Here is a 17,002-nt window from a genome sequence, read left to right as displayed (position 1 = left end):
CGGGCAAAGAACTGCATTAATATTTGAGCAGAACAGCATAAGAAATATTTCTGCCCTGTGCTTTTAACATTTTAATAATTCATTTACTCAGACAGAAGGTCTCTCTAAATAGCAAGGTTTTGAGGTTTAAAAGCCATCAAGTAGCAAAACAAATCTCAAACCAGGCAAAAACTGGAGTCTTACGAGGACACATGAAGAGCAGTGTAATTTCTCAATTTAGAATGAACTGTAAAACTCACTTTCTTCTTCTTCCTAACTGAATGGCCACAGGACCCTAGTTGGAAAATAAGGCCTTGTATAGACTAAGTATCTGTATTGCTTGCCTATAGAAATTATAGCTAACATTAAAAGGTTCGCACAATTATTTTTTTATCCTGTTGCTCTATTCACACAGTTTTAGCAAAAAAAGCCAAACCAAACAAACGTTGGTGCACTCCTAACAGTTATACTGGTAAAACTTCTGATCCCTAATTGTTCTAACAGAGGAATCCCATTTAGCTACATTTTGTGTGGTGGGCTTCTCAATTACTATTTTTGCTTTGTCTTCAAAATCTTGTTAGTCCTTAAACTTTCAGTATAAAGGGCAACTATTCTACAAACTCACTAGCTTCAGGATTTGTAAATGCTTTCCTAAAAACCTGTGAATGTTCCTTACACTCATCAAAGCATAAACTGTAACATAATAAAAGCTTTAGACATGTATAAAGACAAGATTATAGCAACCTGAGTTCAGTACTAAGAAGTTTCTCATAGTGTTTGTCTGTTTACAGGCAAGAATTGAACACAATAAGGTGCGATGTTAATTTCTTCCAGCCCACAGCAAAATATAAATATATATATAGCTATAAAGCTTCTGCATTTTATATAAGTAATGCTCTGATTCTGAAGTCAAACAACAGCTTCTCTACCAACTGGTCAGCTGCAAGTAAGTCCCACAATTTTCTAAGGACCACCAGCTATTCCAGAACGCAGATGGAAAGCAGAATAGAGCAATAAAACCTGGATCTTGCCAGTCCATGTTGGAATTGCCACTCTTAGTCAACTCAATCCTTTGACAGCTTGGGCCTCTCATCATAAAGTGAATGGCAACAGTTATTTGGGGAGGGGATCTTTATTATGCTTAATCCCTTCTGTGCAATGCTACCTTTCAGTTGCATATCAAATGCAGTTCGCTCTAGTCAAAAACTAACTTAAAGTCTTTCATCAGCCACTTTTTTATTTCTGTGAGTAGTTTCATTCTGAAATCTTTCATCAATATAGTATTAACCTTTTAAAGTAAGTAGAAGTAGTTTGATTCCTTTCAGCACGAACATTGACTCAAAGGGCTTGGAATGACTACAAAAATGGCTAATACTGATAAGAACTTGAAAAAGGCTACTGGAACCCATCGCTGACATGTTAAATTATTTGAAGGTGCAAGCAAGTCTCCCTTCACACTGCCTGAGCGTAGTGTGCACACATGCGTACCAAACACTAGTTGACCAGTAATTCTGAAAACAAACTTGCAGCTAACTGTGCCTGTCTAAAGCTTCTCTTCAATTCCAGCTCAACTAGAAAATACATTGGGTAATGCCTACTATTAGGTACGAAAGTAAATAAAAATTTACTGCTATGACAGAAAATTTAGAAGCTTCAAGTTTAGACAAAACTGTTAACTCTGAGAACTATCACCAGTTTTACTGAGTTTGATGTAAAGTGTTCTCTGACATCTAGTTTAAGGTCATAATTTAATCAGTAGGTGCCAGTTTGATAGTCCCAGTAATACTAAATACACCCAAGAACTGGAAAACCCCATCTGCAAAGCGCTACGCTGCACAATTGTATATACTGCATATAAAAAGAAAACCAATCAAGAACAATAAAAAAGCTGATGCTATACCTCCATCATTTCCAACTTGTCAGGATATGCAAGATCACCCGGAGCAGGCTTGTAGCCTGTGATATCAGTCTGAATGTAAATATGTGTCCTATAGACAAGACGCTCTTGTACATCTTCTAACATCTGCTTGACACCAGCTGCAAACGCACCCAGTTGTTCAGCTGACAAAGGTAAAAAAAGGCACAAATTTGTTAATTTAACTACAAAACAAGCTTATAGACACAAAGTTTGAAGTTTCACATATAGAACCGCCACAAAACTGGCTCGCTGCAGATGAACTCAGACTATTTTTGCAACAGCAGCATGAAGACAAATTTGTGACAAACAAGGAACTACTGAACTCGGTATTGCAGTTGCTTCAGCTCCCCAAATTTTCATTAGATTGTGAAAATGCAATCTCACGCTGATAACATCAGACGCCATGTTAGAATTAAGCATTCTAATTATTTGAGACCTGGGTACGTCGAGTGGCATTTCTGCCTAGACATCAAACCAATGTGCTTTTGTTCCATCATAACCAATGCCTGCAGTGTGACTGTCAGGAGTTGACAAGCTAACTCATCTACCTACCTACCAGAACAGATAATCCAAAGCAGCTCACATTCAATTTAAGAACTATTATATCAGCCTGAGTTTAAGTAGTAGAAAGTCACTTAAGATTAGCTGAAAGATTATGTCACCAATTTTTTCCTCGTTCCCAACAGTGTTACAATTCTACTTCCAGGAAAATCAGCAATTCTTCATGATACTGGCAGAGCTTCAGAGACAAAGGGGTACACTGTGTTACATACCAGCTACCAAGTACGATTTCTGTTTATCACTTGGTGCAAGGTTAAGACTGCGAAATGATTCCATTACGCATTGGTCATACTAAGAAAATGAGATATCAGATTTTTTTCTAACGGTCAGCTCACTTCTATGAGACTACGAGCTCTGAACACTTCCAAACCTCCAAAAACTCAACCAGCTATGTAACTCCTCTGCTGAAGTTGCAATTTCTAGTGTGGGAAACACCACATCAAGGAGAATGAAAAAATCAGGTTTGCATTCCTTTGTTTTATCATCATGTATGCAGAAAGCTCTACACGGATGATGCATTAGCAGCGCCAAGCGAAGTAATTCATTCATTTGAAAAGTTCATTTAAATCAATCCTGGTGCATGTATACGCACTGGGTGGATGCTTGCTTGCAGTTGTACAATCCAGAGAAAACAGGACTGTACAACATCAGTACATTAATTTAAATGAAGATATACACAGACCCATAAATACAGACCCTTCTATTATAAATGAAGAAACCTAATTTATTTAAAATAACCTTACCTCATCTTTGACATGTTGAAGACCCATTAGAAAGAAAAAAAATCTAGGGATTTCTTTGCCTATGCAATTTAATAATTTTATCAGTTAAGAAGACAGTTAAAAACAATCAGCTTCCATCTATGAGTTACCGTTGTTCTGCACATGATCTTCAAGCATCTCATTTTTGAGAATCCCACAGAGTTCAGAAAGTGTCTCTAAGTGAATGACATGGATGATCATTGGCCTCAGGACATCATACAATGAAAGACACAACTTCTCCAAGAGTTCACTATGAAGAAAAAAAATAAAACAAAGCAAAACACTTTCAGGAACCTGCAATACCAAAATAAAATGTTATCACAAATGTGGATTATTTTATGGCAAAGATTTTTAAAAGGAGGGTGAGAAAACAATGCAACACAGCATCATAGGAGACTTAAGAAAGGACTGTTTAACGCATGAACCCCTGATTTCCTACAAAGTCTTTGAAGAGGTGTAGGATACCACTGCTTAAAACGGTGGTGCAGTTTTGAATTAATTTTAAAATTAAAAAAAAAAAAAACCAATTTCAAAAAACAACCGACAACTCAACCTGTCACAAAGGGAAGATACCGCAAACTGGTTTACCTGACTTCTGTGTAAAGAAACGCTCCTGGTGAGCTCAGAATCATACCCCCAATCTCCCCTTGAGAAAAGGCTCATCTGATTCCAAGTACTCAATAGTTTATTAGAACCAGGACCACACAGAGAGGGACACAGGAGGAGAAGCTTGGTAACCTTTTCTGTTACAACTTCCTACGTTGCATGGCACGCTTTCCAACCTAACTGAAGTTACGATACCAATGCAATATGAAACACCAGAAATCCCGCTTTGATTTACTTTTTCCCTTCCTGTTCAAACTGATGCTTATCTTGGTTAAGACACCAGTAGCATTCATCCTAGACATTTTTGCCATTCTCAATGCTCCCTTCACTAATCACAGATTAGCTAACAATGTTGTCACCAGTAGTTGAAAATTCAAGTAATTCCCCAGTTAGACTTGGAAATATAACACTAAGAATATTTAAGTATTTACAGTGTGCTACAGTTGTTGAGTTTATTGCACTATATTTTTTTTTTCTAATTCACTAAGAGTGTCTGACAATAGGACAAGGACACTTCAGTTCCTTTCAGAGTGTGGACAAAAAGTGCTCACAAAAGAATGCTCACAGAAGAAACATTTTGAATGCCTCTCTTCTGTTGTATTCCATAGCTTTACAAGCAACTCTATAAAACAGTAACTCTGCATGTTAAAAGCAGAAACAAAGGAGAAAGTTTCAACAGCCTTATTATTAAATACAACACTCGACCTCAGATCTCTACTCTTGGCTAGATTTCTGGTAAACTCTTTTATCTGTACAGACACCTAGTTATTATGTCCTCAGAGCACCTCAGCACTTCAGAAAAAAAATGAGGCTAGCTATTATGCAGCTAAGAAAAACCTAATAAAGTAGTTACTATTTGAAACATTTTCCTCAAATTATTTTATTTAGATGTAGGCAAAAAAAGGGAAGCAAGTTCTTACAAAAGGAGGTTAACTACTTTCCATCAAGACTGAAAAATAATCAGAAGTCTATTCTCATTCTTGGTGTGAAGAGCAATAGTGATGAAATCTCTGTCTGAACAACATTTTACACTGATTTCTATTAGGGATGTTTACTTCAGGATTTGGACTGAGATAGCTAAATTGGTTCTTAAGCCAATTTAGTCAGGTCACCTCAAAACCTGAGCATGTCCTACACGACACCTCGATTTCTCAGAAAAGAGAAAGGTTGATACTACTCTGGCACTATGGCTTATTTCTAGTGAGCTTTACACATTTATGGTTTTCCTTTAGCTTTAGAGGATGGGGAGGGTAGTGGGCAGTATTTTTTTCTACGTTACACTTATTCAACTCAAGCTGCACTTGATTTTAGAGATAATACAACACTCAAAACCAGTGTCTCAGTTATATTAATAGGAATACACTTTATTTATGAACTTCATAACTAGGGAACATGACCTGCCCAAATTTCAAAATTAAGTATCATTATTAAAACATACCAGCAAATTGGAAAAGGGGAATAATCTACTCAATTGCTCTAATATTACAGGTCTGTTGTAAAAAACTTAGAATACCTTTATAATGCAATTACCATGGGAAGACAATGACCTGTCCCTCTTCTAGATCTAGGCAGAGCAGATACAGATACTCTTCTTGCCATGTGTCCACTACCCTGCCTTCCGTTCAGCCCACATACAGGCACATGCAAATATTCCGTGACAGTAAGGGCAGCTCACTAACTCTAAATCCTTGATGAAAAACGGCTGGAGTTCATCAGCTTAATATTACACTGAAGTAAATGAAAAGCATTTCTGCAACTGACTGTGCAAACCATTGGCATAGAGGCAGTACAAAACCAGCTGAGATCTGTAGCACTGTAAACTTCTACAGCTATTTCCAAAGCAACTGTGTCTCTTTATCTCTTTCAGACCATCTACAGAGCATTTACATTACTCAGATTACTTATGGAGAATGTAAACTATCAGCTTCTCTTGAAGAAAAAAAGAAAACAAAAGAACATCAAATTCTGATGCAGGAAGTGATTAAGGTTTTTTTTCTTGCTGGTTCTTACCAAACCACTTCAATACAACCCTATTTGCCATATAACATTATCTGCTATATCACAGCATAGTAAATACAACATGCAGTAAAACAAAAACCAGCATGTACCACCTACTCCAGTTTTGGTGTTGGTTTTGTGAAGAACTCATTGTAGAGCTGGTGTTCATCCTGGCATACGTGGACCATAAAGGCACAACCACTTCGTACCTGTATTCACAGAAATGCAAATGCTTGATTATTAAATTATTTTCCTTGCATCAGTACCACAGGAGGTATTACAGATATTATTATTATATACTAAAACATTATATTCTATATTGTATTATCATTATTACTACAGTAGCTATGATTAAATTGAAGCTTTGTGGAACTCAAAATTATTGAGATCAACTATAAAACTAAGGACTGAAAAGATGTTACTAGCCAAATACAAGCTCATTGTGCAACTTCTGTCCCTTTTAGTTTCAGATTAAATTTAAGTAACCACATTTTATGCTTTTGCACACTCCTTTGTGAGGTTTGTAGCAGAGCAGAATTTTTACAGAATAATCTTTCCCAAAACATGCATTACTTGAAAATGTTAGTAAAATTTTAATGATTCTGTCCTGGTTTCAGCTGGGAGAGAGTTAATTTTCTTCCTGGTAGCTGGTATAGTGTTACGTTTTGGGTTCAGTATGAGAAGAATGTTGATAACACACTGATGTTTTCAATTGTCGCTAAGTAGTGTTTAGACTAAGTCAAGGATTTTTCAGCTTCTCAAGCCCAGCCAGCAAGAAGGCTGGAGGGGCACAAGGAGTTGGGAGGGGACACAGCCAGGGCAGCTGACCCAAACCAGCCAAAGGGGTATTCCATACCATGTGACATCGTGTCCAGTATATAAACTGGGGGGAGTTGGCCTGGGGGGGATCGCTGCTCAGGAACTAACTGGGCATCGTCGGCAAGTGGTGAGCAATTGCACTGTGCATCACTTGTTTTGTATATTCTAATTCTTTTTTTATTATCTTCATCATTATTAGTATTTTCTTCCTTTCTGTCCTATTAAACTGTCTTTATCTCAACCCTCAAGTTTTACTTTTTTTTCAATTCTCTCCCCCGTCCCACTGGGTGGGGGGCAGTGAGCGAGCGGCTGCGTGGTGCTTAGTTGCTGGCTGGGGTTAAACTACGACAGATTCAAAACCACAAATAAAAGTGACAATTCTACATGTAAACTAATGAATTAAGTAAGTACATTTTACTTGGGGGACAGGGGATTAAAACATAACAAAAACCCCACAACACATGACTACTTTACCTACCAGCGCACAATGATCTCTGTTGTTCTGACTGGTTAATTCTGTAACGGTGCTAGCGATACTTGGACCAAGCAAAAGCTCCCTCTGGTCAAGGTAACATTGATGAATTTCATTGAGAACTTGTTGATACCTAGCCAAGAAATTAAAACAGTAACTGCATCCTGAAGCTCATTTTCTGCTAAACACAAAATTCATTCTAATACCCTCTTTAAGGTCTACGTAATTTCAATTTTTAAAACTTTCTTTTGAATGAATAATGTGTTAAACAGTACTTAAACAAAAGTAAAGATTTTCAAAACTTAAAATTGTTGAAAATAAATTATGTAGACATACTCACTCTGGCATTTTTTCAGATCTTTGCTCTACTTGTTCAATAAGAGTCTGCTCAATAAAAAGAAAAAAGTATTATCAGTGATTTTTTTCTAATAATTGGAAAATAGTTTGCAGTATTTTTCCATGGACACAATATGCAATCTTTGGACATTCACACTTGCACAATATGCAATCCTTACATTCACACTACTAATAAATTCAAACCCCATTTTCATAGCTTCCTTCTTAACAGCTAGTTACCAGCCTACTTACTCTGACTTTGGGAGCAGCTGCTCTGAATTTTACATAAAACAGCGTGAAGGCATTGTCAGAATTTGGCACAGCTGAAGGATCCTGAAAGAAGAGATGAGTAATTGGTTAAAAAGGAAAATACTATATTTGGCTTCTAGTATTTAATGGCTGAGATAATTAGGCTCTAAAACAGGATATTGGTTCTTTATGCTTATATTGCCAGTGGAACAGCTCTTTCCCACTTTCCACCTAGAAAGGCATGCCTGTTTCAGAACTTGGATAAAGCCAGCTGGAAGAACAAAACCCAAAACAAAAGTTTTGACCAACAGTCTCTACAGCAAAAGTAACATTTTCAGAAATTACAGCATTCTCCATTAGAGACAACAATTTTCTCTGGACCTGCCACAGTAGTACTGATTGTTGCTCCTTAATCTGTTGTACTAAAATGGAACAAAATTTCCCTTCTACCTGCCAGTCCCAGGGTGGAGAAGCTAAGATTCAGCTCGCATTCAAGCTTCAACTGGAACATCAAGTTTTGACGCAGTTCCCCCTGCGGCTCCCCAGCATAGCTGGGCAGACAGCTTGAACTTAGGCAATTCTAGCACTAATGAAGCAGACCAGAGACTCCATTTAGCCACCAGGCTTTCTTCCCCTTTTCCCTACTGATGACAGAGAGAGAAGCAGATGGCCTTCCCTTGAAACATGGTGGGGACAAGAAAACTCTTCCACCTTCCCCACCTCCTGCTTTCATCCCTGTGAGCAACCCGATCATCCTTCTACAAACACAGATCAAAATCCCCAAACACTCACATGTGAGGAGTAACAAAGAACATCTAGATCTCATCAGTCCCTTTCCAGTCCTGACAAGACCACTTGTCGTGTTGCAATAGGAAATCTCAGTGCTTGATCGCAACTAAAGACCACTGGTCCAGTACTGCACTTCTAGCAGAAGCAGACATTAGATGTTTCAGAGAAATATGCAAAACATCCACAAAACCCCCATCTAGCTGGGAAGGAGGAGGTCATCTGACTCCTAAAAGAGGTCTCCTTCCTGACTTAAAACTGCTAAGCAGCAATTCAAAGCCAGAAATACGGTTTCACTTCTTTCTGTAGACATGCTTATTATCAGAGATGTTCAATTCTGCTCGAGTTCAGCTCAGTCAGGGCAATCCATTGGCATCAAACCAAGCTATAATACTTTTTTAAAAACAAAAAATATTTTTTTACCAAACATGAAAAACGTTCAATGCCACTTAACCAAGATCTTCACTCCAGGAGTATCCTTTAGCAAGTATCTATGAACACTGTCTAAAATCCCCTTCTTTTAGATCTGTCAGTTCTCAATTCTAGCATCTTTCAGTTTCACTGGTTATCCCTCATGACAACAAGTTTGCCTGTAATAGGACTGAGCACAAGGCATACAACAATTAATTGCAGAAAGAAAGTGGGTAGAAGGCAACAGTCCCTTCTCCTTCCTCCTCTGCCAAAATATTGCAGCACGAGACTATTAACATTTTAATGAGACCAAAAAGCCTCCCTACTCACCTTTATGCCTAAATCCCACCAGAGTGAGTGAGAGTAGAGCACCTAACTCTTCCCTGTGACTCTCTAACATTGCTGTCACCATTTTAAAACTAACCAAACGATACTGCCAATACTAGTAAGAACCTATCACAGTTATTGTCTGCAGCTACACAAAGCACTGCAGACTGATCAAAAAGAAATATTTAGATGAGCAGGAGCACCCAAAAATACTTACTGGAATATAACACTGAAAGAGTAATTTCACGAACTCACGAGTTGTTGCGCTTTAACAGTTTTCATCCTACAACACCCAGCTCCTGAATACTTTCTTCAAGTATTCCCTGCAACCTCTCTCTGTCTCTTAACGATCCATCTCCAAAAGAGACCCCCGCAGTAGCCGTATTTCTCTTGTGCACCCTCCCCATTTGGCAACACAGATAGCAGCGTGCACTGCAGCTGATTCAGAGCTACAGTGCACAAACAGGTTCAGGAGGGCATGCTGCCTGGCCAGCTGGTTGCTGCCTCTCCAACACAACCATTTATTCATCCCTGGCCTTCACTGAGGTTACTGTTCACCTACCTCAATTCACCTTCTTCAATTACCAGGATTTTTTAATTATTACTATTTTTAAATCTTTTGGATCACTAGGTCTCTGTCAGATTCAGCTGGAACTTGGCCAACCTACACAAACACTGTGGTATAGGACTGACCTATTTTCACACAGAACTGCTGATGCCTCCCACCCTCAAAAAAACAGAGAGAAGAAAACCGTATAGTGTTACGATAGACATTTCAGCACAGCTTAAGTTACCACTTACTGATTCACCTTACCCTTTTCATTAACTGGCTTGTGAGGTTCTGTAGTGTATTCACAGTGTATGTCTTGATAAGGTGCATAGCTTTAGAAAGGCATTGTTTAAACTTAATCAAATATACGGGATAGTCTTTAAAATTTGGCTGAAAGAAATAAAAAAAATCCATTTTAAATACAAACAGTAAGAGTAAAAAATTTACCAAAACTTAAAATACTCTTTTTACTAGCTAGAAATGCTAGTTTGTACGAACCAAAAGCAGTATTTTATAAAAATTAAGCAGAATATTAAATATATTCAGTAAAAATTTCTTATGTTTACAAACCGACATCTTTGCTTTCTTACTGTATTTGGCAGAGAGAACATTTTATAGGGGAAAAAAACCACACCACAAAAATAGTATGAATGCATAGTTTTGAAACTATTAAGATTTAACTAAAACCAATATGGAATTACTTACATGCGATGAAATATATGCAATACAATCATCAAGCTTAGCCAGCATGGGAATGAATCCTTCACTGTTCACGGACAGCGTAGGGGAATTCAATTTCTTTGGAAAACAAGACAAAGCATCATTGTAAGGAACCCAAGTAACTTCGTGTTGGCCACAAAGTTCAAAAGATCGGTATGCTTTCATTTTCCAAGACTATTAACAGTGAAATAATACTTACTGTGTTGATGTTTTCCAGCTCATTAAAATAGGAAAGTTTCTGTTGGATGTTTTCAGCCAGGTCAACAAGTTCTGACTATTAAAAAACAATAAATAGAAGAAAATCGGCAACCTAGCAAGTACTTTAAATATATATTTATATACATATACTAGAAAATATATATAAAAAAAATTATCCAGCCTCCCTTCCAGCTCTCAGCATGCACCAGTGTTAACTAGCTTTAGATAACTTGCAACTGAAGAAGTACAACAAAAGATGCAGAATACAGCTGTGCTCTCTTGCTCTCTCCTACCAGAGAAAAGACACGTTACTCTCAATAGTGTATTTAAAAACATATATTCTCCAGGTTTGTCAGCATTCCACAGATACTATTGCATACAAAGAGCAATGCTGTCACCAGTATTACGGAGAACTGTAGAAATCCTGTATTTCAGGACTGGAGCCTTTAAAAGTTCTCCCTTATCCAGTTATGCTAAAAAGACACATTTGTTATATCACTATTGGAGCAGTTCATGAGGAGAAAGAAAGTATGTGGAAATAAGCTTGTAACTTTTAAAAAAATCTTTCTTCTTGCAATAACCAGCTCAAAATACTTTTGTAAGGGATATGAATTATTAATCTCAATAAAGTTTGCACTTGTCAGGCATCAGTTACAAAAGCTCACCTCAGCTAGCTATCCTTCTTGATTAAAGCATGTATCAACACATACTGAACATTTTACTGCACAGAGCCTGACACCCTAGCTGCAGGTGAAACACACCAAAAACGAGGTCCAAAGCAAATGGAGGGATTGTCACCACAGCTCACAAGTCTTCCCAGCCTGAGAAAAAGAAACTTTCATTTATGGTATCTTAGAAGTTTCCAGTAATGCTCCCATCAAAGATTACCTGCTCCTTCAGAAGTTGTTCACAGGCCTCATGCAGCGTTCCTGTCTTTGTGGACACAAAAAGATACTGTTTTTGCAGTGACTCCAGGTGCTGAAGGGCACTATTCACATCATTCAAGATAGCATCACACTGCTCCTGAAAGCCAGACAAGTAATCCCTCATCTGTCTAGAAAAAGAGAATCAACAGAAAACAGAAGTAAAATTTCACTTTCTGAATTTGCAAATCCGGCTGCCTGCAGGGACACTGCCACTACCTTTCCCCCTCTAGGAATAAAAGACCACTTCCGTCAAGCAAGAGCGCACAATAAGCAGATGTTCCGTGACCCGCAGAAATAACACAGCTATACGGTTTGGAATAGCCACTGCAGTAACTGCATTTCCCTGACATTCCTTATAGCAAGCGTACCCAGAAAGCAGCAGCATGCACCACAGCTAGTCTAGAGCACGCGAATATCGTCTAAACAGACAGGACAAACATAGTGACTACTGCAGGCTACTGCTAGCAGGCAAATTCTACCTGCCTTCCTTCCAGTAGGGGTGTTAATTTGGGTCTCTCCTACACAATTTTCAGTTTCCATTTAGAAATCACTTTCACTCTCCTAAAGTAGTTGAAATTATCCAGAGGATTCAAAATTTACTGCGAGGATTGAAAGAGGCTTAAATGAAATAGATCCAGTATCTAATGTCACCAAGTTTGTCTAAGGCTCAACACAGATATAAACTCTAAACGATCACTAAATATGTATCAAGCATTGAGCTTGACTAAAACATCATTTAAAATGAATCACTCTTGGATTTCAGCTAAAACTTCTGAGCTCTACTTTACCACATACAAAGCAGCAAGTAAAATCACAATTCTCCATAGTCACGTGCAAAACCCTTTAGCATACAACAGGCGAAGAACTTACTTTCCTCCTGCTCCTCTGGCCTCCTGCAAACAATTACATATTGACCATCCTACAGACCATTCTGCATCCATGGCACACTTAAGTATCTGTGTGCGCTATTATGAACACGTCAACTGACAAAGTGTAAGGGTGCTACTCTTTTTAGGTTGTTAATGATCTGATCATGGTCTCAGTATATGCCTAAACCTCTGCTTTTAAGAACCATCACGTCCTCAAATGTCAGAGGAAGAGAGGAAGAGGCAGACCAAAGACAAGCAGAGAAAAACAGAAGAGGGGAACACAGCAGCATCACTTTGTGGCCAAGGGCAAGTTTATAAAGTCTGAAAACACAAGCCAGCTTCCATAAAAGCCATCAGCAGATTTGGCAAAGCCATTCAGCTGTACTTCAGACTCTTGAGGAGTAACTGCAGAAGTCAGTGGAAAGGAGCTCTTGGGAGCCCGACGGAAAAGTCAATTAGACATAAATAGATGAGAATGCCAAGTCTCAAAACCGGAGTTGAGGTCAGTGTCAAGGAATGCAGGGAATGCAGATAGAGAATCACAAATCACAGCCACAGGCACTGGTGAACCAAATGGTGAGAGAAGAAGTGACTACCAGCTACACCTGCTCACACAGTCTCGCCCTCAGAGGATGCCATTTCAACAGCAGCGGCAGTTGAAAAGGCATATGAAAGCTCTTAGATTGCCTTTCTCTACAGCCCTGTCTATAAGCCAAAACTAATTTCAATCTGTCTTAATGTACTGGGCAGTTCAGAAGGAAATCTGTGTCCCTTTTAACTGCTCTGCCACGAGGGCAATAGCCTTCAGGATGGGAGTGGGGCACACGGCCTTGGAAAGCTTCAGCTGTTCCAACACACTCCCCCATTCCCCGCCAGCTGAATCTGAACACGTGCTAACATTATACGGACAAGATGAAGTCCTTCAAGGTTGAAATTGCTTACAGTGAAAGGAACTGAGGAAGAACACGTACCTATACTTGGCACCTTCATCTTGATCCATCTGTGTTTGTACCTGAGCAAACCAGGAGAAGAACTAGAAGAGATTTTATGGTGTGAACAACACAGATATCACATGCAGTCAATTAAAAAAAAAAAAAAAAAAAAAATCAGATCTATGAAATGAAGATGAGCTTTTGTTAAAAACAGAGCTGTTTCAGAACTTTATTATTAATCAAGGAAACAAACTATTAACTCCTCATTGTAGGTCCCTTCCAACTGAAATATTCTATTCTGTTCCTCCACCAAATTAAAATGGGAAAGACTGAATTTCACCTCTTTTTATTTGCACAAGAACAAGCCTGTCACATTAGAAAGGGGGGGAGAGGGCACGGCATTCTTCTACATGATGAGCAACACCACCTTACTGAAGGGGTGCCTTAATCTCACATAAGACTCCATTCGAAATGGGAAAAGTATCTGTCACTTAAGAGCTAAGACTTCAACGATTCCCCCACCTCCCGCAAGTTTCTTCATGCATCTTGAAAAAGGCCAAAAAAATTTTACAAACCCACCAAAAGCTAGGCAAGAGGCACAGAAACTCGCAGAATTCTCTGAAGAAGATCACTGCAACTTGGAGGTTACTTTCAGCATCACTTACCTGCTGTGCTGTTTCAATTCTTTCATCCTCCATCCCCAGTATGGCAAATCCTTTCAAGAGGACATCCTCTGTGGATTCTGGCACTGCGGCCGTCAGCGTAACAGTTAGCGACTGGGATGTGAGGCTGCACAAATCTTCAATTGGAAGCTGCTCACAAAAACCCACAGACATTAGTTAGAGAACTTACCAAGAATAAGTGTATTTATCTCAACTACAATGACACAATCCAAAGCATCAACTTGAGAAAATTACAGGCATCTAGTTTTGAAGAAACAAATGCAATGGACATTTTATCTACCAATATGATAATACGCCAACAACTACCATATCTATATATTCAGAAACGCCTAATTATTTTTTTAAGTCAGAAAACATTATATAGCATTTTATGTAAGTACACGTTTGTGTAAGAACAGAAACTGAATGTACATGTGCCTGACATCCTGATGAGCTATACTTTGATTTCCAATTTAACTGGTTCTATACCCAGAGAAATGCACTAGAAAAGTACCTGAGAACATGAGAATTCAGAACAGATGCAGAAGCAAAAATAAATGCCACTACTGTCTACACTACATGGCAACACTACCGCACAGGAATTGTCAGGTTTTTTTGCCAGAAATTGAGAGAAAATTCAAGACATAGCACTGCCAGAATTTATTCAGGAAATAGTGTCACATATTCTTTCAAATGCTTTTTACTGAAGAAGCCAAGCTAAAAAGAAAGGCTTTTTTAGAAGACAAGGAATAGCTCTGCTGAACGGGAATTAACGGCCACAATGATTTTTTTTTTAAGCAAGAAAAATACAGAAAAAAGTAACTTGAGAGAAATTGTATTTAGGGATGATTGGAGACTATTAATTAGCTTATATAGAAGAAATTAGTTCAAGAAAACAAATATCATTATATGCTCTTAATGAATGTAATACCCTTTTTAATTCACTTGGCGAGTAAAGTATACTTTCTATTGCTGAGAACATCAGTAACATAAAACCAGAAAACACTACTTAAACAGAAGTCGGTATCTCTCTAGAAAATTACTCGCTTAGTAAAATATCCATTGCCTGGTAACATTAGTCCGGCAAAGACAGAACAATCAGGATTTCAACTATTTGAGAAAAGACAGATTGACCTATCTTGTTCAACTTCCACGTGTCTCCCGCACCCCTCCCGCCATCCGAAACAGGCAGGACCCTAGCTGGGGAGCCCGGGTTTCTCTCCTGAGGAAGGCTGAGGAAAAGACGAGTCCATCAGCACCCGCTTTTTCGGAAAAGACGAGACGCCACTGTCCCAATCCGCTTCAGCGGCAGCCTAGACCAGCTGAAGTACTCAACGTCTTGGCATCCCTGTTGTCCTGACTGGCAAATCCAGTACCTGCCTTGTTGCAAAGCCCTCTGAAGATCCTTAAGGGCACCCGCGGGCAGCAGCACATCCTTCTACAATCCTTTGGGATGCCTGCCAGGATTTACTTTAGTACGGTTGCACACAGCTGACACCAGAAAGAAACCAGGGAGCGTGACGTGAAGCAGGTGCATGTCAGGAAGGGATTGCCTTGCCCGCTCCCCTTGGTTATTTTGAGCTTTCAGACACCCGCTGAGAGCCAGCTTTGTGGATTTTGTGGCACTGTGCCTTGACCCTCGTCAAATACAAAACCTCCCCTGGAGAGCGCAGGTAAGGAACGCAAACGTTTCGCTCCTTCCCTTTGCGGACAGGGGAGCATTCGCAAAGAACCACCTTGCCGGAGTTTTGACATTTTATAAGTGAGCGGTAGACCACCCCTTCCACGCTAACGACAGATTATTGTCAGAAAAAACCCGTAAAAACACCCCAAAACGGGGGAGAGCGGCGGCCCGGCAGGCCTAAGCCGGTCGGGCCGGGCCGAGCCGCCAGGCGACGTGGCAGCCCGGCGCCTCCTTCCCTCCCTCCCTCCCTCTGTCCGGCCGGCACCGCCGCCTCACCTCGGCCGGTACCGGCAGGTTCTCAGCCGCCGCCTTCAGCTCCAACACCGAGTCCGTCTGCCGGTCGCTGAGGGGGGCGGCGGGCCGCGGGCGGCGGTCCCACAGGCACAGGCGATCCCGTACCTCCCTCCCCGACGGCTCGGAGGCCGGCGGTTCCGCCATACTGCTCGGCGGGGGGGGGGGGGGGTGAGAGAGACCCGGGCCGGGGCCGGACCGGAGCGTGACGCAGCTTCCGGGGTGGGGAAGCGGGAAGCACGGCGGGCTGCGTTCCGTGTCGCGTGGCAGTGGCGTCACGCGTGGGGAGAAGTGCGTCAGAGAAGGGGGAAGAGAGAGGGAGCCGGGGCGGGGGGGGGATGGCGCCCCCTGCCGGGGAGGAGGAGCCAAGGCGGGAAGGGAGGCAGCCCGCCATTTTGGCGGCGGCGGGCACCTCGTCCCGGCCGCAGCGCGGCGCGGAGCGGGCCCCGTTAACCGGAGCTGCGCTCCCCGCCGTGCCGCAGAATTCATGGTTTGCTGCGGAAACGTCCTTCGGGACCTCGGGTGGGCCGTGACGCTTACGAAAACCGAGTCTTTTGCCATTAAACTAAATCCCGAGGCACGTCCGAATTGCGGGAGCTCGGAAGATCGCTGGAGGCAGGTGGGTGTTCACTGCGGCAGCCGCCTCCAGCCCAGATCCCGAACTGCCGCTCCCTCCCTGCTCAGCCGTCCATTCCACACTCCCCACCGTCCACCAGTCCCCCTCCGGCTTCCCCCACGGAGGAACTGGTGGGGCACGCTCCCGCCCTGCGCCTCATCCCCTCAGAGCCGCGTACGTGTGCTTAACACCTGTTATTTGGGTAGTAAGATACAGAAACGTAAGCTTTTAACTACAACTTCAGTCCACCTTGCCTATAACCAACAACATCATACGGTTCAATGCCAGCAACGGCTTTCCTTCCTCAATCACCTTGCAGGATTTGGAAACT

The 17,002-nt window shown here is 40.8% G+C and overlaps 1 protein-coding gene across 2 annotated transcripts in view; it reads right to left on the bottom strand.

Moving 5' to 3' along the window:
• COG3 (component of oligomeric golgi complex 3) overlaps window positions 1-16,275 on the bottom strand; it is a 32,762-nt gene extending 16,487 nt beyond the window's left edge. The window contains exons 1-14 of one of the 2 annotated variants that reach the window (XM_041128656.1): window positions 16,041-16,199; window positions 15,461-15,571; window positions 14,084-14,230; window positions 13,458-13,519; window positions 11,580-11,745; window positions 10,693-10,767; window positions 10,479-10,571; window positions 10,038-10,163; window positions 7,703-7,783; window positions 7,455-7,498; window positions 7,121-7,247; window positions 5,941-6,032; window positions 3,330-3,469; window positions 1,880-2,040 (exon numbers count right to left, since the gene is read on the bottom strand). In XM_041128656.1, the coding sequence (XP_040984590.1) occupies window positions 1,880-2,040; window positions 3,330-3,469; window positions 5,941-6,032; window positions 7,121-7,247; window positions 7,455-7,498; window positions 7,703-7,783; window positions 10,038-10,163; window positions 10,479-10,571; window positions 10,693-10,767; window positions 11,580-11,745; window positions 13,458-13,519; window positions 14,084-14,230; window positions 15,461-15,514 (1,368 nt within the window). In that variant the 5' untranslated portion in view covers window positions 15,515-15,571; window positions 16,041-16,199. Of the gene's footprint in view, window positions 1-1,879; window positions 2,041-3,329; window positions 3,470-5,940; window positions 6,033-7,120; window positions 7,248-7,454; window positions 7,499-7,702; window positions 7,784-10,037; window positions 10,164-10,478; window positions 10,572-10,692; window positions 10,768-11,579; window positions 11,746-13,457; window positions 13,520-14,083; window positions 14,231-15,460; window positions 15,572-16,040 lie in introns of both variants that reach the window. The other variant, XM_030036353.2, reaches the window with a different exon arrangement.
• Window positions 16,276-17,002: the final 727 nt, after the last annotated feature.

The sequence above is a fragment of the Aquila chrysaetos genome, chromosome 14, assembly GCF_900496995.4.
Source record: "Aquila chrysaetos chrysaetos chromosome 14, bAquChr1.4, whole genome shotgun sequence".
NCBI lineage: Eukaryota > Metazoa > Chordata > Aves > Accipitriformes > Accipitridae > Aquila > Aquila chrysaetos.
This window is presented reverse-complemented; position numbering and strand designations above follow the sequence as displayed.